General features: G+C 42.8%; 1 protein-coding gene across 13 annotated transcripts in view; it reads left to right on the top strand.

Annotated features, from left to right (window-relative positions):
- The window catches only part of LOC137371914 (methyl-CpG-binding domain protein 5-like), a 321,882-nt gene that overhangs the window by 252,914 nt on the left and 41,613 nt on the right, over nucleotides 1-27,355 (top strand). For 10 of the 13 annotated variants that reach the window (XR_010975304.1, XR_010975303.1, XM_068034970.1 and 7 more), the window contains 2 exons: nucleotides 19,056-19,258; nucleotides 23,507-24,739. Coding sequence is in view for 9 of the 13 variants with exons in the window: in XM_068034970.1 (XP_067891071.1) it covers nucleotides 19,056-19,258; nucleotides 23,507-24,739 (1,436 nt within the window). In the remaining 4 variants the exon portion in view is untranslated. The remainder of the gene's footprint in view (nucleotides 1-19,055; nucleotides 19,259-23,506; nucleotides 24,740-27,355) is intronic. The other 3 variants (XR_010975306.1, XR_010975305.1, XM_068034969.1) reach the window with 1 other exon arrangement.

The following is a 27,355-nucleotide window of genomic DNA, read 5'->3' as shown; positions in this document are numbered from 1 at the left end:
TCGGTACTTTCAGGAAATGAAAATTTGCAGGAACAGGCAAATAAACAATTCTTTGAATTAATACAGGAAAAATTTAAAAATAGTAGAGGTAACCTGGAATCTGTAAAAGAAACATTGGGTATGAAACTAATTACACAACTTTAGTTAAGAGAAGGAAAAGTTGCACAAGTGTGATAAGATTTCCAAGTACAGCAGAGGTGTTCGCATGAAAATAACAATATCGTTATGAGAAAAGATTAGAAACGATTAAAATAGACACAGTAGCTACTCTGGACAATTTATATCTGCAGGCTTTAAAAGGAAATGGGGACATAATTGGTGAAGCAATAATTGCATTTATAGATGTTGAATCCCACATGAGTATAATTTCCCAAGACTTCGCCAAGTGGTAATTCTTTGTGTAACCTTGACGATGTCTGTCGATATGCTATACATTCTTTTGAGGACATTGCAACAGAGGTTAGTTTTGTCTTTACCTACCAACCACATGTTCATGTTTTCTTGAATTTGTTATATTTTATCTCACTGGCCCAGGACACTGAGGCTGTTTTAGTGCCCCTACTCTGTTCCAGTTGAGATCAGCTGGACTGTAAATCAAGCCTGGGAACTACCAGGCTATATAGTACAGCAAAGCACTACCTTTGCCAAACAGAGGCGTCAGGGCAGTCCTTGCCATATTCAGTATATTTTAGTGATTTAAATGAAGTTATCCTGAGTAAAGGTTGCGAGTTTGCAGGTATACACTTTCTGAGGTCCTAATTTTAAATGCTGTTGCTGTTTTCCCATGTTGTTGGCTATTTAAGGTGGGTTTGGAAGTGGGGAGAGCATAAAATCTGGTGGCCCCGCTGCCAATTGAGGCCCTTAACTGAGTGTTCTGACCCGGTGAAAAAGGTGTCTAGGGATCCCTTTCAGCCTTCACCTGGTCTTACCATAACAGGGTTTAATTTTAAACACACCTGTTTTAAGCTCCCCCTTTGTGAATCCTTGTTCACCGCTTTCCAATTATGAGGCAAAGAAACCAGTACAAACAGGCTTTCTTAGGTTTAAAGAAAAAACGTTGAAATTTATTAAACTTAAACCCTAATTCAGTTTATGCCTACGGATACATGACGTGCCCACGCTGGCATGCACACGGAATCCACACATGCGAAGACAGAACAGAGCAGAAGAAATAAAATGGAAAAGTTTGAGGCAATATCTGAAGAGCTTTTGTTACAGTTTTTCGAGCTCACTGTCGAGTCCTTGATTGCAGGTAGATCTTGCTTTTCGTTGGGGCCCAGTATTCTTAAACCTTGTTTGCTGTAGGGGACTTATCTCTCTTGAGGTTCATGTGTCTTCAGTGGATTCAGAGGCTTGTGAGAAAGAGATGGGAGCAGACGAGAGATCGTCTCAGTTCAGGAGAAAACAGACTTTCTGCCCAAACTGTTTGTACAAATTCAAAAAATTCAGGTTGCCCAGCAGGTTAGTCATGTGACTAGCTGGTTTCACCATGTCCGTTTGTTTGGGTAGGCGGTTGCGTAGTGGTATTATCACTGGACTAGTAACCCAGAGACTCCAGGGTATTTCTCTGGGGACATGGGTTCGAATCCCACCACAGCAGAAGGTGGAATTTTAATTTAATTAATAAATCTGGAATTAAAAGCTAGTCTAATGGCCATGAAACCATTGTTGATTGTAAAAACCCATCTGGTTCACTAATGTCCTTACCTGGTCTGGCCTACATGTGACTTCAGACCCACAGCAACGTGGTTAACTCTTACATGCCCTCTGAAATGGCCTAGCAAGCCACTCAGTTGTATCTAACCGCGACGAAGTCAATAAAAAGGAATGAAACCGGCGTCGACCTAGGCACCGGAAACGACAGCGGCAAACCCAGCCCGGTCGACCATGCAAAGTCCTCCTTGCTAACATCTGGGGGCTTGTGCCAAAGTTGGGAGAGCTGCCCCACAGACTAGTCAAGCAACAGCCTGACATAGTCATACTCACGGAATCATAACTTACAGACAATGTCCCAGACACTGCCATCACCATGAAGGGTCACTGACCCGAAACGTTAACTCTGCTTCTCTTTCCACAGATGCTGCCAGACCTGCTGAGTGATTCCAGCATTTCTTGTTTTTATTACTGCCATCACCATCCCCAGGTATGTCCTGTCCCACTGGCAGGACAGACCCACCAGAGGTGGTGGCACAGTGGTATACAGTAGGGAGGGAGTTGCCCTGGGAGTCCTTAACATGGACTCTGGACCCCGTGAAGTCTCATGGCATCAGGTCAAACATGGACAAGGTAACCTCCTACTGATTATCACCTACCGCCCTCCCTCAGCTGATGACTCCGTACTCCTCCATGTTGAACACCACCTGGAGGAAGCACTGAGGGTGGCAAGGGCATAAAATGTACTCTGGGTGGGGGACTTCAATGTCCATCACCAAGAGTGGCTTGGTAGCACCACTACTGACCGAGCTGGCCAAGTCCTAAAGGACATAGCTGCTAGACTGGGTCTGTGGCAGGTGGTGGGGGAACCAACACAAGGTAAAAACATACTTGACCTTGTCCACACCAATCTGCCTGCCGCAGATGCTTCTGTCCATGACAGTATTGGTAGGAGTGACCACCGCACAGTCCTTGTGGAGACGAAGTCCAGCCTTCACATTGAGGATACCGTCCATCGTGTTGTGTGGCACTATCACCGTGCTAAATGGGATAGATTTCGAACAGATCCAGCAATGCAAAACTGGGCCTTCATGAGGCACTGTGGGCCATCAGCAGCAGCAGAATTGTACTCAACCACAATCTGTAACCTCATGGCCCGGCATATCCCCCACTCTACCATTACCATCAAGCCAGGAGACCAACCCTGCTTCAATGAAGAGTGCAGGAGGGCATGCCAGGAGTAGCACCAGGCATACCTCAAAATGAGGTGTCAACCTGGTGAAGCTACAACCCAGGACTGCTTGTATGCCAAACTGCGTAACAGCATGCGATAGACAGAGCTAAGCGATCCCATAACCAACGGATCAGATCTAAGCTCTGCAGTGCTGCCACTCCAGCCGTGAATGGTGGTGGACAATTAAAAAACTAACTGGAGGAGGTGGCTCCACATATATCCCCATCCTCAATGATGGGGGAGCCCAGCACATCAGTGCGAAAGATCAGGCTGAAGCATTTGCAGCAATCTTCAGCCAGAAGTGCCGAGTTGATGATCCATCTCTGCCTCCTCCTGAATTCCCCAGCATCGCAGATGCCAGACTTCAGCCAATTCGATTCACTCCGCATGATATCAAGAAACGACTGAAGGCACTGGATACTGCAAAAGCTATGGGCCCTGACAATATTCCGGCAATAGTACTGAAGACCTGTGCTCCAGAACTTGCCGCGCCCCTAGCCAAGCTGTTCCAGTACAGCTACAACACTGGCATCTACCCTGAAATGTGGAAAATTGCCCAGGGATGTCCTGTACACAAAAAGCAGGACAAGTCCAACCCGGCCAATTACCGCCCCATCAGCCTACTCTCAATCATCAGTAAAGTGATGGAAGGTGTCATCAACAGTGCCATCAAGTGGCACTTGCTTAGCAATAACCTGCTCAGTGACGTTCAGTTTGGGTTCCGCCAGGGCCACTCAGCTCCTGACCTCATTACAGCCTTGGTTCAAACATGGACAAAAGAGCTGAACTCAAGAGGTGAGGTGACTGCCCTTGACATCAAGGCAGCATTTGACCGAGTATGGTGTCAAGGAGCCCTAGCAAAACTGAGGTCAATGGGAATCAGGGGAAAATCCTCTGCTGGCTGGAGTCATACCTGGCGCAAAGGAAGATGGTTGTGGTGGTTGGATGCCAATCATCTGAGCTCCAGGACGTCACTGCAGGAGTTCCTCAGGGTAGTGTCCGAGGCCCAACCATCTTCAGCTGCTTCATCAATGACCTTCCTTCAATCATAAGGTCAGAAGTGGGGATGTTCTCTGATGATTGCACAATGTTCAGCACCATTTGTGACTCCTCAGATACTGAAGCAGCCCGTGTCCAGATGCAGCAAGACCTGGACAACACCCAGGCTTGGGCTGATAAGTGGCAAGTAACATTCGCCACACAAGTGCCAGGCAATGACCATCTCCAACAAGAGAGAATCTAACCATCTCCCCTTGACATTCAACGGCATTACCATCGCTGAATCCCCCCACTATCAGCATCCTAGGGGCTACCATTGACCAGAAACTGAACTGGAGTAGCCATATAAATACCGTGGCTACAAGAGCAGGTCAGAGGCTAGGAATCCTGAGGGGAAAAGTTTAGGGGGGATATGCGTGGAAAGTTCTTTACGCAGAGGGTGGTGGGTGCCTGGAACGCGTTGCCAGCGGAGGTGGTAGATGCGGGCACGATGGCGTCTTTTAAGATGTATCTAGACAGATACATGAATGGGCAGGAAGAAAAGAGATACAGACCCTTAGAAAATAGGCGACATGTTTAGATAGAGGATCTGGATCGGCGCAGGCTTGGAGGGCCGAAGGGCCTGTTCCTGTGCTGTAATTTTCTTTGTTCTTTTCTTTGTTCTTTGAGTAACTCACCTCCTGACTCCCCAAAGCCTGTCCACCATCTACAAGGGACAAGTCAGGAGTGTGATGGAATACTCTCCACTTGCCTGGATGGGTGCAGCTCCAACAACAGTCGAAGCTCGACACCATCCAGGACAAAGCAGCCCGCATGATTGGCACCCCATCTACAAACATTCACTCCCTCCACCACCGATGCACAGTGGCAGCAGTGTGTACCATCTACAAGATGCACTGCAGCAATGCACCAAGGCTCCTTAGACAGCACCTTCCAAACCTGCGACCTCTACCAACTAGAAGGACAAGGGCAGCAAATACATGGGAACACCACCACCCAAGTTCCCCTCCAAGTCTCACACCATCCTGTTTTGGAACTCTATCGCCGTCCCTTCACTGTCGCTGGGTCAAAATCCTGGAACTCCCTTCCTAACAGCACTGTGGGTGTACCTACCCCACATGGACTGCAGCGGTTCAAGAAGCCAGCTCACCACCACCTTCTCAAAGGCAATTAAGGATGGGCAATAAATGCTGGCTTGGCCAGTGATGCCTCCATCCCATGAATGAATTTAAAAAAAAAATTTAACCATCTTAGCAGTCAACCTGGAATGCGAGCTCCCCCACCTTCAATGTCTCGTGATCAAAGTCCACCATGGGTTGAATGTGTCAGGGAATGGTCCTTTATCCTTTCCTAGCACTATCTGTTAATATTCAAATGTCTTTCAAGCCAAGATCTGACAAATATTTTTAAAGCAAGTCTTTCTTCACTTCAACAGTAGTTTGAAATTTAATGTCCATTTGGCGAATTTAATATGCCTCATGCTTGGAGGTGGGGGCCTGCATAATGAGTAATTAGTCCCGAATTAAGGCCCTCTTCCCGCTGCAGCCACAGTTACCAAGCAGCGGGTGGCCTTGTCGCCACATGGGAAGCACGGCACGAAAAACAGTGCGGGCTGCTTCCTGCCTGCAGGGGTGGGGGTGCCTGCACAAGAAACCCAGCATTTGGAAGGTGGGGTGGCCACTGAGGACCTCCCCCTGCCCTTGCTGCGTACCCTACCCCCCGGTAACCCTCACTGAGACCCCTTCCTGACCTACCTTAAGCCTAGTTCCAGCACTGTTCCTCGGTGTCTGGTCGCTGCTACTACAGACTCTGGCCAGCAGCTCTGCAAGACTGGGACTTCCAGTGATGGGGACCGAAATCTTATGGAGGTTCTGCCGCTGTCAAGTTAAGTGCCTGATTGGCACTAAATTCAGCTGGCCTTTCCTACAAAGGACGAACGAAGGATCTCTCTTGTCTGTTTCCCCCGATGTCGAGACCACCGTCTCCGCCAGCATAAAATTCCACCCAGTGTTGCAACTCAGTTACAAGGATCATAAAACCTCTGCTGTGCCTTAAACATTTCCATAGCATATTGAATTTTCCATGTTAGATTATAAAAACGCAACATAAATGTATGTTGAAAAATCTCTCGTAAATAATCTGAAATAAATGTGATCTCTTGAGTTCACAATTAAAAGCTGCTGAGATTCAGATCATGCACCAGGTCATATTAAATCCTAATTTTTTGCTTTTTTCATACAGGAAAGAAAAATTGCAGCAGTTGCTTTGAACAGTTTTAAAAAAGCACATAAATTTGGTGTTGTCATAAATAACGAGCATTGCTATGAAATGTGACAGCAGAAATAGCCTAAAGCAATAATTCAGCCTTTTAAAATTGTGAAATTAAAACTTTTTGTCCTTTCGTAAGTAGCAGCTACAGTATATACCTAAACCTTCTATCCTTAATTTGACAACTTATTTCTGTATTGAGCTTTCAAAATGACTGTCACCTGTTACCCTTTTTAGACTGATTCTCAAATTATAACTGGTTATTCAAAAATGTCATTTATATTGACAATTGAGTTTAATTTTGCTACATAATTTCTAGCTGGTTACATAGACATAACAAATTTTGCACTGCAAATTGATCCCTGCTAAATTTAATGAATTTAAATCTTTAAAAGGCAGCAGAACCTGATTAACTTTATCCTGGAGTGCGTAAGGAGACAGGGGGAACAGTCAGTCATCTGTGGTTTTCAATAGCTTTGATAGTTCCTGAGCTCCAGAGTAGCTCATATAATAGTGTAATTTACAAGGGGGAAATCTGATCTTCAAAACTGCAGGCTATTAAGTTTAATTTCAGTTGCAGAGAAGATATTAGGAAGTATTGCAAAACATATAGACAGAGCTAAGCCATCCCACAACCAACGGATCAGATCAAATCTCAGCAGTCCTGCCACATCCAGTTGTCAATGGTGGTGGACAGTTAAACAACTAATGGGAGGAGGAAGCTCAATGAGCATCCCCATCTTCAGTGATGGCGGAGCCCAGCGCCTGAGTGCAAAAGACGAGGCTGAAGTGCTTGCAACCATCTTCAACCAGAAGTACTGAGTGGATGATCCAGCTTGGCCTCCTCCCGAGGACCCCATCATCACAGATGCTAGTTTGTAGCAAAGGCTATGGTCACCGACAACATCCTAACTGTAGTACTGAAGACTTGTGCATCAGAACGAGCCGTGCCACTAGCCAAGCTGTTCAAGTACGGCTATAACACTGGCATCTACCTGACAATGTGGAAAATTGCCCAGGTAAATCCTGTCCACAAAAAGCAGGATAAATCCAATCCAACCAATTACTGCCCCATCAGTCTACTCTCAATCATCAGCAAAGTAATAGAAGGTTTCGTTGACAGTGATATCAAGCAGCGTTTACTCACCAATAACTTTCTCTCCAATGCTCCATTTGGGTTCGGCCAGGATTGCTTGTCTCCAGACCTCATTACAGCCTTGGTCCAAACATGAGTTTCAGAGGTGAGGCCCTTGACATCAAGGCAGCATCTGACTGTGGCATCAAGGAGCCCTGGTAAAGTTATAGCCAATGGGAATAAGAGGGAAAACTCTCCACTGGCTAGAGTCATACCTAGCGCCGATGAAGATAATTGTTGTTGGAGGCCAATTAACTCAGCCCCAGGGCATCGTTGCAGGACTTCCTCAGGGCACAGTCCGAGGTCCAACCATCTTCGGCTGCTTTATCAATGACTTTCCATCCATCATAAGGTCCGAAGTGGAGATGCTGGCTTATGATTGCACAGTGTTCAGTACCATTTGCAACTCCTCTGATACTGAAGCAGTCTATGCCTGCTTGCAGCACAATATTCAGGCTTGGGCTTATAAGCGACAAGTAGCATTCATGCCACACAAGTGCCAGGCAATGACCATCTGCAACAAGAGAGAATCTAACCATCTTCTTTTGACATTTAGTGACATTACAATTGCTCAATTCCCCATATTAACATCCTGAGGGTCAGTATTGACCAGAAACTTAACTGGACCAACTATATAAATACTGTAGCTACAAGAGCAAGTTAGAAGGTGGGCGTTCAGTGGCAAGTCTTGCACCTCCTGACTCCCCACAGACCTTCCACTATCTACAAGGCACAAGTCAGGAGTGTGATGGAATACTCCCCACTTGCCTGGATGAGCGCTGCTCCAACAACATTCAAGAAGCTTGACACCATCTCGGACAAAGCTGGCCACTTGACGGGCACCCCAACTAACATCTTAAACATTCAGTCCCTCCACCACAGTGCATAGTGGCTGCAGTGTGTACCAAATACAAGATGCACTGCAACAACTCACCAAAGCTCCTTCCATGGTGCCTTCTGAACCTGTGATCTCCACCACCTAGAAGGACAAGGGCTGCAGATGCATGGGAACACCACTGCCTGGAGGCTCCCCTCCATGTAACACACCATCCTGGCTTGGAATTATATCTCTGTTCCTTCAATGTCACTGGATCAAAAAACCTGGAACACCTCCCTAATAGCACTGTGGGTGTACCTACACCACATGGACTGCAGTGGTTCAAGAAGGCACCACACCACCACCTTTTCATGGGCTATTAGGGCTGGGCAATCATTGCTGGCCTTGCCAGCAACACCCACATGCCATGGACAAAACAAAATTGCTACAAATTAACACTTGCAGGGTGCTGTAGTCACTGAGGATATTTATGATGACTTTAGAAGGCAACAGTCTTGCTGCACTAATTTGTGAATATTTTGAAGAACAGACTAAAACCGGCTGAATGAAATTCAAAAGCCATTGTCCACTTGGATTTCCAAATAGTTTTTTTTTAAAGTAGTATTGAAAAGATAGTGGAATGGATTGAATTGGTTCATTGTATCCCACACCAAACACATCATCCTTACCTCCTCCTATTCTTTCTTTATACAACCATTTTTTGGGGGGGAGGGGGGGGGGAAACTCTCCTGTCAGTCATTTATGATTGCACTCACAACTGCTGCCTTGCCTTTGGTGTTTCATTGATCATGAGACTTTTACAGGTGTTTGTTCAACCACTCCTTCACCTCCACCTATGATGCCTTTATCTTCAGCAACACATTTACTGTCCCCCATCCTGGTCATTCCTCTGGTATGGCCCCTAACTTTGCTCCCTCAAGTTCAAGGGGTGCAGACTTGAGCTCATCTGGCTCACAGCTGGTTCATTCTGACTGGATCATATTGAGCATTATCAGGCCTCATTCTCCTCTGCCAATGCAACCCACTGCTCCAGGATTGTCCAAGAGAGCAAAGGTAAGTTCCAGTTTTTTGTCCTTGCTGTCAGCCGTCTCTTTAAACCCCAGTCCTCTGCCGCCTCCACCCTCATCTCTTTTTTTAAAAAAGCGTGAGGAGCTCACGGACTGTTCCATCATTTAAAATTGAGCCTGTCCATTCAGTTGCTTCTTCCACTTATGCATTTCCACCATACAAACCACCCCAGATTCTCTTCTACTCTAACATAAGAACATAACCTGTACCCACAACTCCCCTCATGTGCTCTCAAAGGTCATCTCATCCTATTTCCCTGTTCTCAGGTACTGTACACCTTTTCAAAACCCCTGTCATCACTCCCTCTTCAAAAAAAAATCCTTATTCTTCTGTCTTTGCAAACTACTGCCTCATTTCCAATCATCCTTTCATCTCCCAGGTCCTTGAATATGTTTTCACCTCCCAAATCTGACCATCTTTCCCCATAACTTCCTGATTTGAATCTCCCCAATTTGGTTTCCACCCCAGCAGCAGAGCACTGAAACTCTCCTAACCAAAGTCAATATTGGCATACTCAGTGACAGTGGCCTTGATGCACTGTCCCTCTTTTCCCTCCTTGACCTCACTGCAACTTTTGGCAAGTTTGACCACACCATTCTTCTCCAATGCCTCTTCTCCATTCTTCATCTCTGTGAGGCTACCTTTAATTGGTTCTAATCTTAATCTATCTGATACCGGGGAAACAGTGGCGTAGTGGTAATGTCACTGGATAAGTAATCTAGAGGCCCAGGCTAATGCCCTGGGGGCAGGGGTTCAAATCCCACCATGGCAGCTGGTGGAATTTAAATTCAATTAATAAAAATTTGGAATTGAAAGCTAGTTTCAGTAATGGTGCCATGAAACTATCAATTGTCATAAAAACCCATCTGGTTCACAAATGTCCTTGAGGGAAGGAAATCAGCTGTCCTTCCCTGGTCTGGCCTATGCGTGACTCCAGACCCAAAGCAATGTGGTTGACGCTTGATTGCCCTCTGAAATGGCCTAGCAAGCCACTCAGTTCAAGGGCAATTAGGGATGGGCAACAAATGCTGGCCTGCCAGCGACGTCCACATTCCATGAAAGAGTAGGGAAAAAATCGCAGCCAGAAGTTTTCCAACAATGGCTTCTCTTGCCCCTGCAGCATTACTTCTAGAGTCCCCCAAAAATCTATTCTCAACCTATTCCTTTACCTTAGCTATTTGCCACCCCTTGGTGACATAATGTACAAACATAGGCTCAGGTTCCACAGGTATGCCGGTAACACCCATCTCTCTGCCACCACTCTGGACTCTTGCACTGCCTCTTTGTTGTCAAGCTACTTTTCCAGCATCTATTGGATGAGCTGTAATCTCCTATAGCTAATCGTTGGTTAAGCTGAAGTCATATCTTTGGACCCAGCCATTAGTTCAGGTTGATTCTGCCTGTTTATAACTTCTGTGTCCTATTCTACTTTTCGTTAAGCATCAACCCCATATCCGCTGTGTCATAAAGATGCCCTACTTACATATGTAACATTGCATGCGTCTGCCTTTTCCTCCAGCCCACATGCTGCTGAAACCCTTATCCATGCCCTTGTCACTTCCAGATTTGATTCTTGCAATCTCCTACTGGCTGGCATCCAAATCCCACACTGTCTTTGAACTTCAGCTTATTCAAAACTCTGCTGTCCATATCCCATCCCACACCATGTCTTTGTTCACCACCTTGGCTCCTAATCCCCCAGTCCCTTAAATTTAAAGTTCTCCATTGCATTGAAATCACTGTCTTTGTATCCCTATCCTTGCAATGATCTCCAGCCCTATCATTCATCCCCACCCCCTTTATTTCTGGCCTCTTGCGCACCCCTTCCTCCTATCACCCCACAATTGGTGGCTGTGCCTTCAGCTGCTTCGGTCTCATCGCTCACCCTAACCTATCTTAATAATCTCACCACCTCCTTCTCTTCCTTAAAACTCCCCTCTTCATACCTCCTTTGGCTCAGGGTTTGTATTTTCATGGTTGATAACATCATCCTCATCTCATGCCTTTCCACCGTCATCCAGCTGCATGATACTGTACTTGCCTAGTCCATTATTATTTATCTAATCGTAGCCAGAAAATGGCTTCTCTTCCTGCTTCCACACAGTTAACTCCAGTGACCCCAAAGCCCTATCCTTGATCCCCTTCAATTTATCATGCTTCCCTTTGGCGACTCACTTTCCACATGCACTGATGACAACAAGCTCTACCTCACCACCACCCCTCTCGACCCCTCCACGGTCTCTAAATTGTCAGACTGCTTGTCCAAAATCCAGTATTGAATGAGCAGAAATTTCTTCCAAATTTGGAAGAATATTGGAAAAACCAAAACCATTGTACTCGGTCCCCGCTACAAACTCCGTTCCCTAGCCACCGACTCTATTTTTCTCTTTGGCAACTGTCTGAGACTGAACGAGACTGTTCACAACCTCGGTGACATATTTAACCCCAAGATGCGCTTCCAACTACGTATCCACGGGATCACTAGGACCACCTATTTCCATCTCTGTAACCTCACTCAACTGCCCTGCCTCAGCTCATCTGCCGAAACCATCATCCATGCCTTTGTTAACTCTAGATTTGACTACTTTCTCACACACCTGGCTCCATGCTTTGTTATCTCTAGATTTGACTAGTGTTAGACACACCTGGCCAACCTCCCACGCTCTATCCTCCATAAACTTGGCATCCAAAACTCTTCTGCCTGTATCCCATTCACCCATCATCCTACATTGGTTCCCAGTTAAGCAACACTCGATTTTTAAATTCTCATCCTTATTTTCAGATTCTCCATAGCTTCACCCCTCCCTATCTCTGTAATCTCCTCCAGCCCCACAATCCTCTGAGATACCTGCTCTCCTCTAATTCTGGCCTCTTGAGCACCCCGATTTTTGGTGGCTATGCCTTCGGCTGGAATTCACTCCTTAAACCTCTCTCCCTGTCTACCTCGTCTTTCCTCCTTAAAGACACTCCTTAAAATCTACCTGTTTGAACAAATTTTTGGTCATCTGCCCTAACATTTCCTTTTGTGGTTTGTTTTGTTTTGTTTTATAATGTCCCTGTGAAGCACCTTGGGACTTCATATTATATTAAAGGTGCTATATAAATACAAGTTGAAGTGTCATGAGCAATTATTTCTGTGTTAAAGATAAATGCAAGTTGTTGCTTTAAATTGGATCAATAGAGAGAGGTTATGAAAAGAAGGCGTTCACATGGGGTTGAGAAATAATGGAGCACTGCACTGTTTAATAGTTTTATTAATTGTTACAACCAAGACTGGTGGAGTGCACTGTCTTTCTCTAGTTTCATTTCTCCACGGATCACAATATATATTTAAATGTTTTGCCCGGTTATCCATACAGCCAAGTATATACCCAATCTATTTTAGTTTCAAAATAAAATCCGCCAACCAGGATTTTTTAATACAGAACAAAAATGAATAATTTATTTAAGAAAACAAGACTTATTCAATAAAGATGCAAAGCTTAGTAACACACAAGTTGAAATATGAAAGTTCCCTTCCAAATAATCCAACACACATACATTCACACATACACAGGTTAAAGAAAAAAATAAAGAAGTTTTCTCGGCAGAGATCTCTTTACAAAAAGACAAAAAAATACTTTGGCTAAATACTTGCTAATTCCTGAATAAAAAGGATAAGATATGGAATGTCCCCAGCTGGTCTTTTGGCATCCAGAAATAACATAGACAGCTGTCACAGGGATCTTTTTGAAGCAGTTTTCTTCAGGCGACGTCGAGGATTAGTCTTGCAGGCTTTTCAGGAAAAATGCTGCATAAGTTTCTCTATTTCTCCTACTGGATTCTCAAGGTTTCTCAGAGGTAGCACAAGATGAGCTAGGTGCTTCTCAGCAGGCTGCAATCCCAACTGACATTCAAAACAGTCCGCACCTCAACTGAACCAAAACAATATCCAAAAACGAAACCGACTCTTGACCTCCATAAATCTTGATTTGTAACTTCTCTGTAAACAATGCCCATAGTCAGCAAGGTTCCTGCTGTTTACTTAGCTTAAGACATGAGACTTCCAGTAAGTGTTTTTAAACAAAGTCCCAAGTCCTTACAGTGGCTTTTTTTGAAAAAAAAAACAAGTTCAGCATCTCCTCAGGTATGTCCACAGACTTTTACACACAAGTCCTCAAAAAATATTTTTAAAATAGAAGCACCTTCATAACATCATAATCTCAAGTGCATAATGATAAAAATGTGTGCAAGGGTTAAAAATGAGATGAACAGGGTGCAAACTAATTTGAGATAACAAATTAATTAGTTCATAAATGGCTGATATTTAATGTGGCTAGGTTCTGAATTTTGTGGGGAGGTGATTCAAGGAGATTTAATTGCTGCCGCTTAAAAGGAGCCAAATTAGAGTGGTGAGGTCAGGCTAAATCAAACATAACATTCCATGGTGTGCCACTGATCATGGAAGGTATCCAGAGACCCAGTAGTCTCTATATGTTGGTATTAAAAGGCCACTTGGAGTCTGTACATGGGTGACTATTAATGAAGGAGGATAGAGCAATATGACCTAACCTACAAAGGAGGCAAATAGGGTTCTTGTAAGTATTGCCAGGTCAATGAAGTACAAAACTAAGAACTTGAACTTTGATTTTTATATAAGTTAAAAACACTCATTTTGAAGACTTTGGTGTATTCTGACTTTGAGTATTGTATCCAGTTTTGAACCTCAGATCTGGCGATGGATATCAAGGTGTTGGAAAGGATGCAAATAATGGCTAAATTTAGGTATCCCACTTCTTGAGAATATTCTTAGTTACAATGATTCATTTTGGACAAACATAGATTTTGGAGGATTATGATTTAAGATGTTTACAATTCAAGGATGTGATGTAGAAGTTGCAAGACGATCGGATATTAGTAAGAGCCAGGTTGGATACGAGGGTTAATATGCTCTGCAAAAGGTGGGTGAATGTGGTATGTGTTGGTGCACTACAATTCGTCAAGATAAACTGACTTGACAATTTCTGAAGAAGATGGACTTTCGGGCATATTGGGGTGTTTCATTTTAACTGACATATCAAGGTACCGGTGGTCTCCTAGCACTTTCTTGATTAATTTGTCAAAGAATTTTCTTGAAATTGGCCAAGTTTTTTCCCTCCGGTTTATTATCCTCCAACTTCTTGTCCTTCTTTCCATAACTTATCGAAATCAATGTACTCGTTGAGTGAACTGAATTGCAGGCTATGTAATTGAAACATTTGTTGGATTTGCATCAGCAACCACACCTTTGTATAATGAATGGGAAAGGTAAAGCAAAGGAGGTTTTTGTTTGTGCAAGAAAGCATCTGAGTGATATAGACATGCAAAATGATGATCCAGCTTCAAAATGAGTGTTTTTAACTTTTTAGTTATCTGCACATTTACATAATCTAATTGATGTTAAAAGTGTCACTATTTGATTTCAAGACGAGTCAATTGGATTGGTGTGGAAACGCAAAATAATGAAGGATGTCTCTGAAACATCCTAAAGCATTTCACGTATAAATTACTTTAAGTCCAGTAACTTCTGTCACATAGCCAAACAGCAATGTGATGTATGACTAGTTAATCTGTTTTTACTGATGTTAGAGGGAAGGGATGTTGGCTAGGACACCAGAACAAATCCCTGATTTCCTCAAATACCATGAGATGTGCCACTCATGGCTCAGTTCGTAACACACTCGCCTCTGAGTCAGAAGGTTCTGGGTTCAAGTTCCACTCCAGGACTTGAGCACAAAAATCAAGGCTGACACTCCTGTGCAGTACTGAGGGAGTGCTGCACTGTTGCAAGCACCTTCTTTCAGATGTGACATTAAATCGAGGCCATGTCTGGTCTCTGAGATGGACACAAAATATCTCATGGCACTATTTCGCAGAAGAGAAGGGGAATTATCCCTGGTCCTGGCCAGTATTTATCTTTCAACCAACATCACCAAAATACTTCATCTGCTCATTATCACATTGCTGTTTGTGGGAGCTTGGTTGCTGCATTTCCTACATTACAACAGTAACTACAGTTCACAAATTACTTCATTGGCTGTAGAGCACTTTGAGACATCCGGTGGTCGTGAAAGGTGCGATTATAAATGCAAGTCTTTTTTTCTTTCCTTCTGAGATCTTTAACATCTACTTGAACCCCTGAAGTAGGCAAATGAGACTTCAATTTCATGCCTGAAACTAAAGGATGACATCTCTAATGCAAGATTGCATTGGCGCTTAGATTACAAGCTGAAGCCCTAGAATGAATTATAGAATGATACAGCACAGAAGGGTGCTATTCAGCCTGTGCTGGCTTTTTGGAAGAGCGATCCAATTGGTCCTATTCCTCTGCCCTTTCTCTCTAGTCCTTTCCTTATAGGTCAGCATTTTATTTTCCTTTTTTTTAGTATTTGTCCAATTCTCTTTTGAATGTTATTCAATCTGCTTCTACTACCCTTTCAAGCAGTGCATTCTGGATCATCATAACTCACTGCATAAAAAAAATTCTCATCTCACCGATGGTTCTTTTACTGCTCTTTAAAATAGTGCCTTGGGACCTTTTACGTCCACCTGAGAGGGCAGACGGCCTCAGTTTAACATCTCATCCAAAAGAGGGAACCTGCAAACAGTGCAGCACTCCCTCAGACCTGACTTTTGTCAACCTTGACTTTTTACTCAGGTCCTGGAACCCACAACCTTGTGACTCCCAGATGAAGAATGCTACTAATTGTGCCATGACTGACAATTACCTTAAACCCTGTGTCCTCTGGTTTCTCATCCTTCTGTCACTGGAAACAGTTTCTTCTTACTGACTCTATCAAACCCCATTATACCCAAATCCACGTCATTAATATATATCAAAAAGAACAGAGGTCTTGATCCTGATTCCTGTGGGACACCACTATGGTGTGTTTGAACCCTCATCCTTCTGCCAACCGCTGTGGCATGTAATGAATTAATTTAAAAATTCACTTTTTCCCCCTTAGGACTATTTTCACGTTTGACAAGTAGCAAGTATAATCGATGCTTTTGGTGTTTCATTCTGGCTGCAATCTTCTAAATTTGATATTTTTCAGAAATGTTTTGTTGTTCTGGGAAGACTCTTATTTTTGGCTGCACTTTTGTGCCAACCACTGTAATTTTTAATTAATTCTGACCATTTGAAAGTGTAATAATTGTTTTAAAACTAAGTCAAAGGTTAAATGGACGCTATTCTAAATCTCAAATTTAAGATATTTAGCCAGTATGGTTTTCTAATTTTAAAAAAATAATAGTTTTAGGAAGATTACTGTCTGCCTTTGTCCTCCAAGAGGACTGGTAGTCAAGGAATTACTGTTTAATGTCTTAATGATGATGCCTCCAGTGACGCAAAATCAACAATACCCATTATTGAGTTGCCTGGTAAGTCCAGAAACAAGATCACCACCTAGTGATACGAAATTAAACCATAAGTATTAAATCACTTGGAAAGTTAGAATTCATCCTTGAATTAAATTACTGGTGTAGATATTGGCAAATCTGTAACGAAAAGAGCATAATCAGTTAAATGCAGTCCTTGAGTATTGCTGAAAATAGAGACATGTTGAAACTTTTTGTCTTGCACTCATCACAATCGCAAGAATAACCAATGTAAGGAAAAACAACAATTTATATTGCATGAGAAGGGCGTGCTGATTGGTTGGCAATTGAACTCTGGTAGAGGTGTTGCCATTGTGAATGCACCAGTTTACCGTGATTGACCGATAACTGCCAAGCTTTGTTTAAAATTTAAACCAGGCAGCTTGACTCTGGTCAAGGCATTGCCCTGAGGAATGAACCAGCGAATGGCTGTCACTTATTTTGTTCAGCTGAAATAGGTGCCAAGTTTGCACATATTCTTTCTGTCTGCAAAGAACAGGGCCCTGTGTATTAATATATGTAGCTTCCAGTACGTGCAAATGCACCACACTCCAAGCCCTACTGACAATCTTAAATTGGTTGTCAGCGTAATTCTTAGCACACTGTGGGTTATTTAGCAAATGTTGTCCAATCGCAGAATCACATCTAATGTTGGACTCTGTGTTTTGAGTTTTGCAAGCATGGGCTGGTTGGGTACGGCCCATAGCTTGCCCATTGCGAACAGAAGGGACATGTTTGATACAATCCGCCAGTCTTTGGGACGTACGGCCTATATACCTAGCATCACACTAGCATTGAAATTCATATATCACGTTACTCATTTGTGTGATAGGCAGAATGTCTTTTTGACTTGACCGCAGCATCCTGTTGGTGAACACCACACGTGTTGCTACTGTATAGTAGCAGCGTGAAACGGCTAGCTTTACCTGTTGCTCAAATTTTTGGGATACATTACCTGATACATACCTGATCAGATCATTTCTCGCTGTATATCACGCAAACTTATGAATGGACCTAAGGCCGTCTTTTTCGGCCCTGAAAAGTGCCCAGTCTACCTCAAATTACCCTGGAAGAGCAATGTATCCCACAAATTTGAGCAACAGGTGAAGCTAGCTGTTTAAAGCTGCTACTATGCAGTAGCAACACGTGCGGTGCTCGCCACCAACAGGATGCTGCCATCAAGTCAAAAACAGTCTGCCAATCACACAGATGAGTAACATGATAAATGAATTTCAATGCCAATGTGATGCTAGGTATATAGGCCGTACGTCCCAAAGACTGGTGGATCGTATCAAACAACAAGTTCTTTCTGCTGTTTGATACGGGCCATACCAAACCAGCCATGTTTGCAAAACTCAAAACAATGTGTCCAACCAATCCAATGATTCCACAATTGGTCAACACTTGCTACATAATCCACAGTGTGCTAAGAATTATGCTGACGACCAATCTAAGATTGTCAGTAGGGCTCGGAGTGTGGCTCATTAGTGCATACTGGAAGCTACATATATTAATACACAGGGCACAGGGCCCTGTTCTTTGCAGACAGAAAGAATATGTACACACATTGCGCCTGTTTCAGCTGAACAACATAAGTGACAGCCATTCGCTGGTTCATTCCTCAGGGCAATGCCTTGACCAATCAGAGTCCAGCTGTCTAGTTTAAATTTTAAATAAATTTTGGCAATTAACTGTCAGTCACCGTAAACTGGTGCACTCGCCATGGCAATGCCTCTACCAATCACAGTTCACTTGCCAATCAGCACTCCCTTCTCATGCAGTATACGTTGTTGTTTTCCCTTACATTGGTTATTCTTGTGATTGTCCTGATGAGTGCAAATTGAAAAGTTTCAACAACATGTCTCTATTTTCAGTAATACTCAAGTTCTGTACTACTAAACGACTATTTAAATGCAGTCCATTGATTGCCAAATAATACTATATTTGGTGAATACCCTAACAACACAGAGAAGTTTCTTTGTGTTATTCATGAGATATAACCAGACTGTATAGTTTCCCGGTCAGTGTAGGCAGCAAAAGATTATTTTTTTTAATTCTTCTTCACTGATGTCTTAGTATGTTAACTATTTGATGTGGTTACATTATACAAGGTGGTGAAGGCAGGAACAATAGCAACATTTAAGAGGCATCTGGACAGGTACTTGAATGAACAAGGCATAGAGGGATATGGAATTAATGCAGGCAGGTGGGATTAGTATATATAGGCATTATGGTCAGCATGGACGCGGTGGGCCAAAGGGCCTGTTTCTATGCTGTAAGACTCTATGACTCTATACTGTTCAGAGACAGTGATTTTAATATATAAATTTACTGTTCAATTCTTGGTTAATTTTTCTTAACCAGTCATTGTAAGTATTTGCAACAGAAATGTGCAGTAGATATGCAGCAGGCATGCAGATTCCATCACTAATATACTTTCGTTTGTATTTTGTTGTTGTGTACAGGTGATGTACCTTCATTCAACAACAGTTTGAACAACCCACAATTAAGTCGGCTCCAGACATTGATCAATAGCAATCAGATGTTTCCTCAGAATCATCAACTTTTACAAGGGACTCGGGGCCTACAGGGGTTTCAAGGTCACACTTCATTTTCTGGCCCAGGTAACCCACCAAATCCCATGGCGTGTGTTTTTCAAAACTTTCAGGTAAGTACTTGCACATCCTATTTTAATCTTGCCCTGTATAGCTGAAGCATTACCTCCCTACTTTTGTATTCAATTCCCCTCGCAATAAATGATAACATTCTATTAGCTTTCCTAATTACTTGCTGAACCTGCATACTAACCTTTTGCAATTCATGCACTAGGACACCCAGATCCCTATGCATCTCGGAGCTCTGCAATCTCTCACCATTTAGACAGTATGCTTTTTTATTCTTCCTGCCAAAATGGACAATTTCACATTTCCCACATTAAACTCTGCCAGATCTTTGCCCACTCACTTAACCTATCTCTTGCCTTTAGCCTCCTTGTCTCAAGAGACAATGGGTAAGTGCCTAGAGGTGGTCAGTGGTTTGTAGAGCAGCGCCTGGAGTGACTATAAAGGACAATTCTAGAGTGACAGACTCTTCCACAGGTGCTGCAGATAAAATTGGTTGTCGGGGCTGTTACACAGTTGGCTCTCTCCTTGCACTTCTGTCTTTTTTCCTGCCAACTGCTAAGTCTCTTTGACTCGCCACTCTTTAGCCCCGCCTTTATGGTTGCCCGCCAGCTCTGGCGATTGCTGGCAACTGACTCGCACGACTTGTGATCAATGTCACAGAACTTCATGTCGCGTTTGCAGATGTCTTTAAAGCGGAGAAATGGACGGCTCGTGGGTCTGATACCAGTGACGAGCTCGCTGTACAATGTATCCTTGGGGATCCTGCCATCTTCCATGCAGCTCACATGGCCAAGCCATCTCAAGTGCGCTGACTCAGTAGGGTGTATATGCTGGGGATGTTGGCCGCCTCGAGGACTTCTGCGTTGGAGATACGGTCCTGCCACCTGATGCCAAGGATTCTCCGGAGGCAGCGAAGATGGAATGAGTTGAGATGTTGCTCTTGGCTGACATACGTTGTCCAGGCCTCATTGCCATCGAGCACGATACTGAGGACACAGGCTTGAAACACTCGGATTAAAAGCAAAATATGGCGGATGCTGGAAATCTGAAATAAAAACAAGAAATGCTGGAAATAGAAGCATCTGTGGAAAGAGAAGCAGAGTTAACGTTTCGGGTCAGTGACCCTTCTTCGGAACTTCCACAGATGCTGCCAGACCTGCTGAGTATTTCCAGCATTTCTTGTTTTTATTTGAAATATTCGGACTTTTGTGTTCCGTGTCAGTGTGCCATTTTCCCACACCCTCTTGGCCAGTCTGGACATAGCAGCGGACACCTTTCCCATGCGCTTGTTGATTTCTGCATCGAGAGACAGGTTACTGCTGATGGTTGAGCCTAGGTAGGTGAACTCTTGAACCACTTCCAGAGTGTGGTCGCCGATGTTGATGGATGGAGCATTTGTGACGTCCTGTCCCATGATGTTCATTTTCTTGAGGCTGATGGTTAAGCCAAATTCGTTGCAGACAGCCGCAATCCTGTCGATGAGTCTCTGCAGACACTCTTCTGTGTGGGATGTTCATGCAGCATCGTCAGCAAAGAGGAGTTCCCTGATGAGGACTTTGCGTACTTTGGTCTTCGCTCTAAGACGGGCAAGGTTGAACAAGCTGCCATCTGATCTTGTATGGAGGAAAATTTCTTCTGAAGACTTGAACGCATGTGAGAGCAGCAGAGAGAAGAAGATCGTCAACAGTGTAGGTGTGAGAACACAGCCCTGAAACAGGGCTTAACCTATCTATATCACTAATAGTGGGGCCTCAGCCATCCTCCCTGTCAGACAGACGCACACACAAAGACACGCATGCACACACACACACAGACATGCACAAATCATCTCTTCCTCCTCAACCACATGATTTAATCACATTTGACCCTTTATTACTGTAAAGGGAGCTAAACACATCAGATGGACTTTCCTGCATAGTGAAGTGAAGTCTAAAAAATCAAGGCAGATGAAGCAAAACCCTGAGACCCTATAGATATCATTAACACAAATTGTTGCAATAAAATCTGAACTAATGACCTTGCCAGAATTTTTGTTTCTTTTCCAGTTCCATTTACAGAAGTTCCTTTAACTGAAGCTTTTATGCTGTTAGAGGGCAACCAAAAGCTGCTTCTGGTTGATTGCCTGTTAATGTTAGTGGTCGACTTGATACCAGTGAATCACTGCTAATTTACAGAGAAATGGGTCCACCTGCAAGTTTGTGCTGTTTGTGTTTTTCTCATTTTTATTGATTCGAGATTCTTACTCCTCGACAGTGCCTCAGTTACTTGTATGAAGCCTTTCTCTGTGACTTATTCTGCACCCACTGGTCGCATATAGCAGTGGGAGTATTATCCTTATTTGCAGTAAAGGTATGGAAGATTTCGCACATGAACACATAGTGGAGCTTTATAGTCAATGTCTGAAAAGCTGCCTTTCGCCTCTGGGAGGTGGGTTCAACAGTATCCCAAAGTTATGGGAATCTATTTTTCTTTCACTGGGATGAATATTAACAGTCTGAATGGTTTGCGATTCCAGTTTAACAGCAGTTTTTTTTTTAGAGTTCACACACACAACTGATACTAAACTGGTATTTCTGCTTTAGTTGTTTCTGAACATTAAGAAAAAATGTTTTAAATGATGCGATTTCTCAGTTTTAGACTCGATGTTATGATCAATAAATTAAAGTTTCTCCTCACCTCCCCACATTGGCTAAGCAAATTTATCCAGTGAGTAACTGAGTTATATGAACCAAAAAGCTCCTAGGCTCTGCTTGTGCGGAGCTAGCTGATTGGGGCATCGGGTGTGATGATAGAACTGGCCTTGGCATCCCTTGGTAAGAGAGGCAAAATCAGCCAGGTTTCAAACTCCCAGTGGCTATCCAGAGATGCATGTTAGAAATATTTTTGTGAAGAAAGGATCAGGCTTGGCTGTGATGTTAGATCGCCTGCTGACACTTGCTATAGAGCCTCACTCTTCCAAGCTGCATTTATGCTGAACCTCAACAAGGAGAGATATGTTGAAGAAAAAAAATCAAGTCTGCAGGACACTTCAAGTGCAAATTTGCCAAACGTCTGTGTTTTAAATCTAAAATGGGATATCAAGGGGAGCTTCAGTCAAAAATGAAGAAAAGGCAGGAAACAGAAGAAGGATAAACAATACTTGGATTTACATAAGCAACAGGAGCAGGCATAGTTCATTCGGTCCTTCGAGCCTGCTCTCATTCAGTACGATTATGGTTGACTTTTATGATCTCTTCATAATATAACTTTTTTAAACTATGAATTCAATATTTTGACATTAGCTAGTAGGTAAAATCGTTGTTTTACTTTTACAAAAGAACTTTATGCCTCACCTATGTATAAAATAATATGAATAATTAAACATCATAATAGCCGTGCAATGTCATAAAGGTTACCTGTACATTAAATAAAAAATTTTACAAATTATAATTGTCATAAATATGTAGAAAACACTTAGATTTTTCATTGTGTGAATTGCCAAAGCTGTAAATGCCATTATCATGACTTAAACATTCATAAAATCATAGAATGGTTGCAGCACAGAAGGAGGCCATGCAGCCTGTTATGTTCATGCTGGCTCTCCACAAGAGCAACTCAGCCAGTCTCACTCCCCTGCCCTTTCCCCATAGCCCTGCAATTTTTTTTCTCTTCAGGTACCTATCCAGTTCCCTTTTGAAAGCCATGATTGAATATGCCTCCAACATGCTTGCAGGCAGTACATTCCAGATCTTAGCCAATTGTAGCATTAAAAAGTTCTTCCTCATGTTGTCATTGCTTCTTTTGCTAATCACCTTAAATCAGTGTCCTCTTGTTCTCAAATGTTAAAACCATGATAATGGTGTCTACAAAGAAAGCAAAAACTGCAAGTGAGGAATATTAATTTCATCTGTGGGGTGGGTGAATTCAGGAAATTTCAAATGACAAATTGGCCAAAATACTAATGAAGATGTGTTTTAATTCTGTAATGGGGTAGCAAGTTGAATTGCATTGGTGAAAAATAGGAGGAAGTAAACCTGCAGACTTCATTAATTATCCAGACAAGCAGAAGAACAGGAAGTCACTGAGGAAAAACTGCAATGTTGTGAAGAAGTTAGTTCAAATATATCTTAACCATTTTTCAAAAATGACTTCAAAATTTTTTTATGCTTTCCTCCTCATTAAATACATTGTTCTGATTGAAGTGTAGCTTTAATTAATTTCGTGCAATTTAAAAGTAGTTTTGCCTGTTGCATATACTGACAAATTATACAAGAGAAAAATAATGCTGCAATTGATTCAAATTTCTTCTGCAGGTGAGTCCAGCCCAAGATGTCTCATTTTCAAATGCTCCAGTAAGCTCCCATCCAGGAACAATATTACTCTCTGAGGGCTCCCAAACTGCCCTTCCTACTTTCCATGATCTGTCGGGTGGCCAACATCGAATTGAACAAGTTCAAGGTCAACAAGGCAGAGAAGAGGTCTCCACTGTGGGTCCCCACGACCCTTCTGTTGATGCTATATATAAAGCTGTGGTGGATGCTGCAAGCAAAGGAATGCAGGTTGTGATCACTACAGCGATGAGTAGTACTTCACAAATGAGCCCAATTCCAGCCCTGAGTGCCATGAGTGCCTTTACTGCCTCCATTGCAAATCCTGTGAATCTTTCCAATGCAGTCAATGCAGTGATTCATGGGAAAAGACTTTCCAACATGGAGATTGACAACCGGATCAACAGTCAAAACATCCTGGCAAGTCGGCCTGCCAGAGGAGTGAAATTGAGGAAAAATTCTGAACAAGCAAAATTAACTCCTGAAGGGGAAGAATTTGAGTACTTCAAATCACCAGGTCGAAACACTCCTAAAAAACAATGGGAAACTGAGCAACTTCCGCTTGGTGATGCAACAGTGTGGAAATGTGAGAAGTTTCTTGAACACTCTGGGCAGGTAAACCATAGTCCTTCTGCGGAAAGGATACCTTCTTTTCACAGAGAACAGACTGATGCAGTATTACAGCAGAAAAACTGTCAGTTGGACAGAAGATTTCTTGAGGACAGCTTTAGGTTTAATAGTCAAAAAAGACACATTGTTAACCTTAAAGAAAGACTAGAAAACACTGTGGAAAGATGCACACACATCAATGGAAACCGGTCTCAACAGAACAGGAACTTTGGTGAGTTGCTAACAACCCCCAAACAGGAACTTGCCATAGAGGAGCAATCTCCAAGCTCCTCAGCTAGTTTGGAGGGAATGCCAGGTTCTTTGGCACATGACTATATTCAGTACAATGGAGATTATAATTCAGAAAGCATTAATGGATGTGCCCCAAGTCCTTCAGACACTAAAAGCATCAGCAGTGATGATGATTTAAAGATTCCAGATTCTCCATCTAATGAATTAATACACTATAGACCAAGGACGTTTAATGTTGGTGACTTGGTCTGGGGTCAAATAAAAGGATTTCCTTCATGGCCTGGAAAATTGGTGAGGGAAGATGAAGTACACAATTCCTGTCAGCAAAATTCTGAAGAGGGAAAGGTAAATAATACAGTAAGCATCAACTTTTGAATATCAATTTTCATTGTGGTATATGATGAGTTAACCTGCAATAGCCTGTTTCTTGGTTTATACAAATCAATTAACTTTCAGTCGTAATAAAATTACTGACTTTAGTTGGTATAAAATCTTTCGAAAGGGGGCTTGTTAATGTTTCTGCTGCTGAATTTCTTTATAGAGAGGTCGATAAATAGCTGAAGGGTTCTTAATGCCCTAAACTGAACACGTGGTTTACCAATGTCAACAAACACCACCCGTCTGCCTACTTCAATTTAGACCATTTTTAAATTTTAATGTTAGCAATTGTTCTTTAACGTACATCAAGTATAATTTTTTTAATGTAGTTATTTATTTACTTTTTTCTTAGCTATGTGACAGTGCCAATGTGCCAAACATCAAAGAATAATAAAACTGATGACTTGCAATTACATAAGATTCTCTAATATAGTAAATGTCTCAAGCACTTCACAGAAGATAAATGGTCACCAAGCAGCAACAATTCAAAGAATAATTAAAAGCTAGTTGAAAAAATATACTTTGGAGGGAGGCACACTTAGCAAGAGACAGTTGACTGGCACAATTTGAAATATAGGGATGGGTGGTTAAAGGATTTATATACCAGGATTTTGATTTCAGTGCGCTGGGAATGGATAGGTTGCCGAGGGCAGAGGTGATAGGCAAACAAAAATTAATGCAGGACAGGGCACAGGCAGTGAAGTTTTGCTGGAGCTACAAAGGAGTGCATTAGAACAATTGCGTCTGGAGGTAACAAAAACATGAATAAGATGTTCGGCAGTGGTAACGGTGGTGTTGGGTGATACTGTGGAAGTAAGTCCTCTTTGTAATGATGTAAGGTTATGCACCATCTGTTTCAATCTGAGCAAGGAAGGGGATGGAGTTAGACTATGTGTGGAGATTTTGGACAGAGCTCAACTGGATGGTAGTTTTCCTGCTTGGAGAAAGTTCTGGCTGATCCGTGGCTTGATGTCAGACAATCTGAAAACTGAGGTGACTGTGGTATCAAAGCAGTTAGTCGAAAGGTTTGGTTAATTGTCTCCAACTTACGTATGGAAACTGACCCATCTCTATGGATATTGTCATTGAGAAGTGACATGTAAACGAAAAAAAGGAGAGGATGAGGGATGAAAGCTTGCAATGCACTGCAGGTGACCATGCAGGACTGAGGGGGAGGCCATTGCTGTTGATATGTTAGCTTTATTATGGGAGGTGTGGAACCAAGTTTTTTTTCCCATTCATGGGATGTGATTGTTTATTGCTCATCCATAATTGCCCTTGCGAAGGTGGTAAGCCGCCGCCTTGAACCACTGCAGTCCATATGTTGGTACACCCACAATGCTGTTGGGGAGGGAATGCCAGGATTTTGACCCAATGACAGTGAAGGAACATTCTGTAGAGGGGGACCATGAAGGAAGGACTGTGGAGGAGGATAGGTGGTCAACTGTGTCAAAAGCTGAAGTCAGCAAAAGTGCAATTTGGTCACAGAGTCCGTTGGTGACTTTACCTAGCATAGTCTGATTGCTGTGAGCAGGGCAGAGCTGATGGAAAGTATTCAAACGAGTTATTGTACGAGAGGTGAATATGGAGCTAAATTATAAGGGGCGGCACAGTGGCGCAGTGGTTAGCACCGCAGCCTCACAGCTCCAGCGACCCGGGTTCAATTCTGGGTACTGCCTGTGTGGAGTTTGCAAGTTCTCCCTGTGTCTGCGTGGGTTTCCTCCGGGTGCTCCGGTTTCCTCCCACATGCCAAAGACTTGCAAAGGTTAATTGGCCATTATAAATTGACCCTAGTATAGGGAAATATAGGGACAGGTGGGGATGTGGTAGGAATATGGGATTAGTGTAGGATTAGTATAAGTGGGTGGTTGATGGTCGGCACAGACTCGGTGGGCCGAAGGGCCTGTTTCAGTGCTGTATCTCTAAACTAAACTAAACAGTGTTCAAGGAGTTATGAAGGGAAAGAAAGAATAGATACAGTTGAATAGTTGGAAAGGACAGAGGGATAAAACTTTAACTTTTTGGAGATTAATCTTGGCGGTTTTGGGTGATGGAATCGGGTCTATACAAAGGGAACCATAAACAACTTCAAGCATTGAAGCAAGGGGCGATTGTTGAGTAGTTTGGAGTCTGATAGGGAACAGATTGGGGGAGTGGAAAGTGCATATTTCGCATTTTTGAAGTGGAGTTGGGTAGATTGAATAGATAATAGGATTGCATTAGATGTAGTGTATATGCATTCTCAGAAGGCATTCAATAATGTGGCTTTTAAGAAGCCTGACAGAAAAATTCAGTTGTGTGGTATAAAATGAAATATAGCAGACTGGATAGAAAGTTGGTTGACTGTCTAAAAAAACTAAAGACTTCGGCTAAATGAATCTTCAGATTGAGAGAACATTGAAAGGGGTGTATCACATCCACTTTTCTCTTTAGTATATATAGATGATTTAGATGCCAGTATAGAGAGCACCATCTCGGAGTTAATTAATTGATACAAAACATTTGTTAACCCGCAGTTATAGTACTGTGTGCTATTCTGGGTGCCTCATTATAGAAAGGGCAGTAAAGCCACCATGAATTCACCAAAATGATGCC

The sequence above is a fragment of the Heterodontus francisci genome, chromosome 7 (genome assembly GCF_036365525.1).
Source record: "Heterodontus francisci isolate sHetFra1 chromosome 7, sHetFra1.hap1, whole genome shotgun sequence".
NCBI lineage: Eukaryota > Metazoa > Chordata > Chondrichthyes > Heterodontiformes > Heterodontidae > Heterodontus > Heterodontus francisci.
The sequence above is the reverse complement of the archived record's forward strand: the minus strand, read 5'-3'. Positions and strand labels throughout refer to the sequence as shown.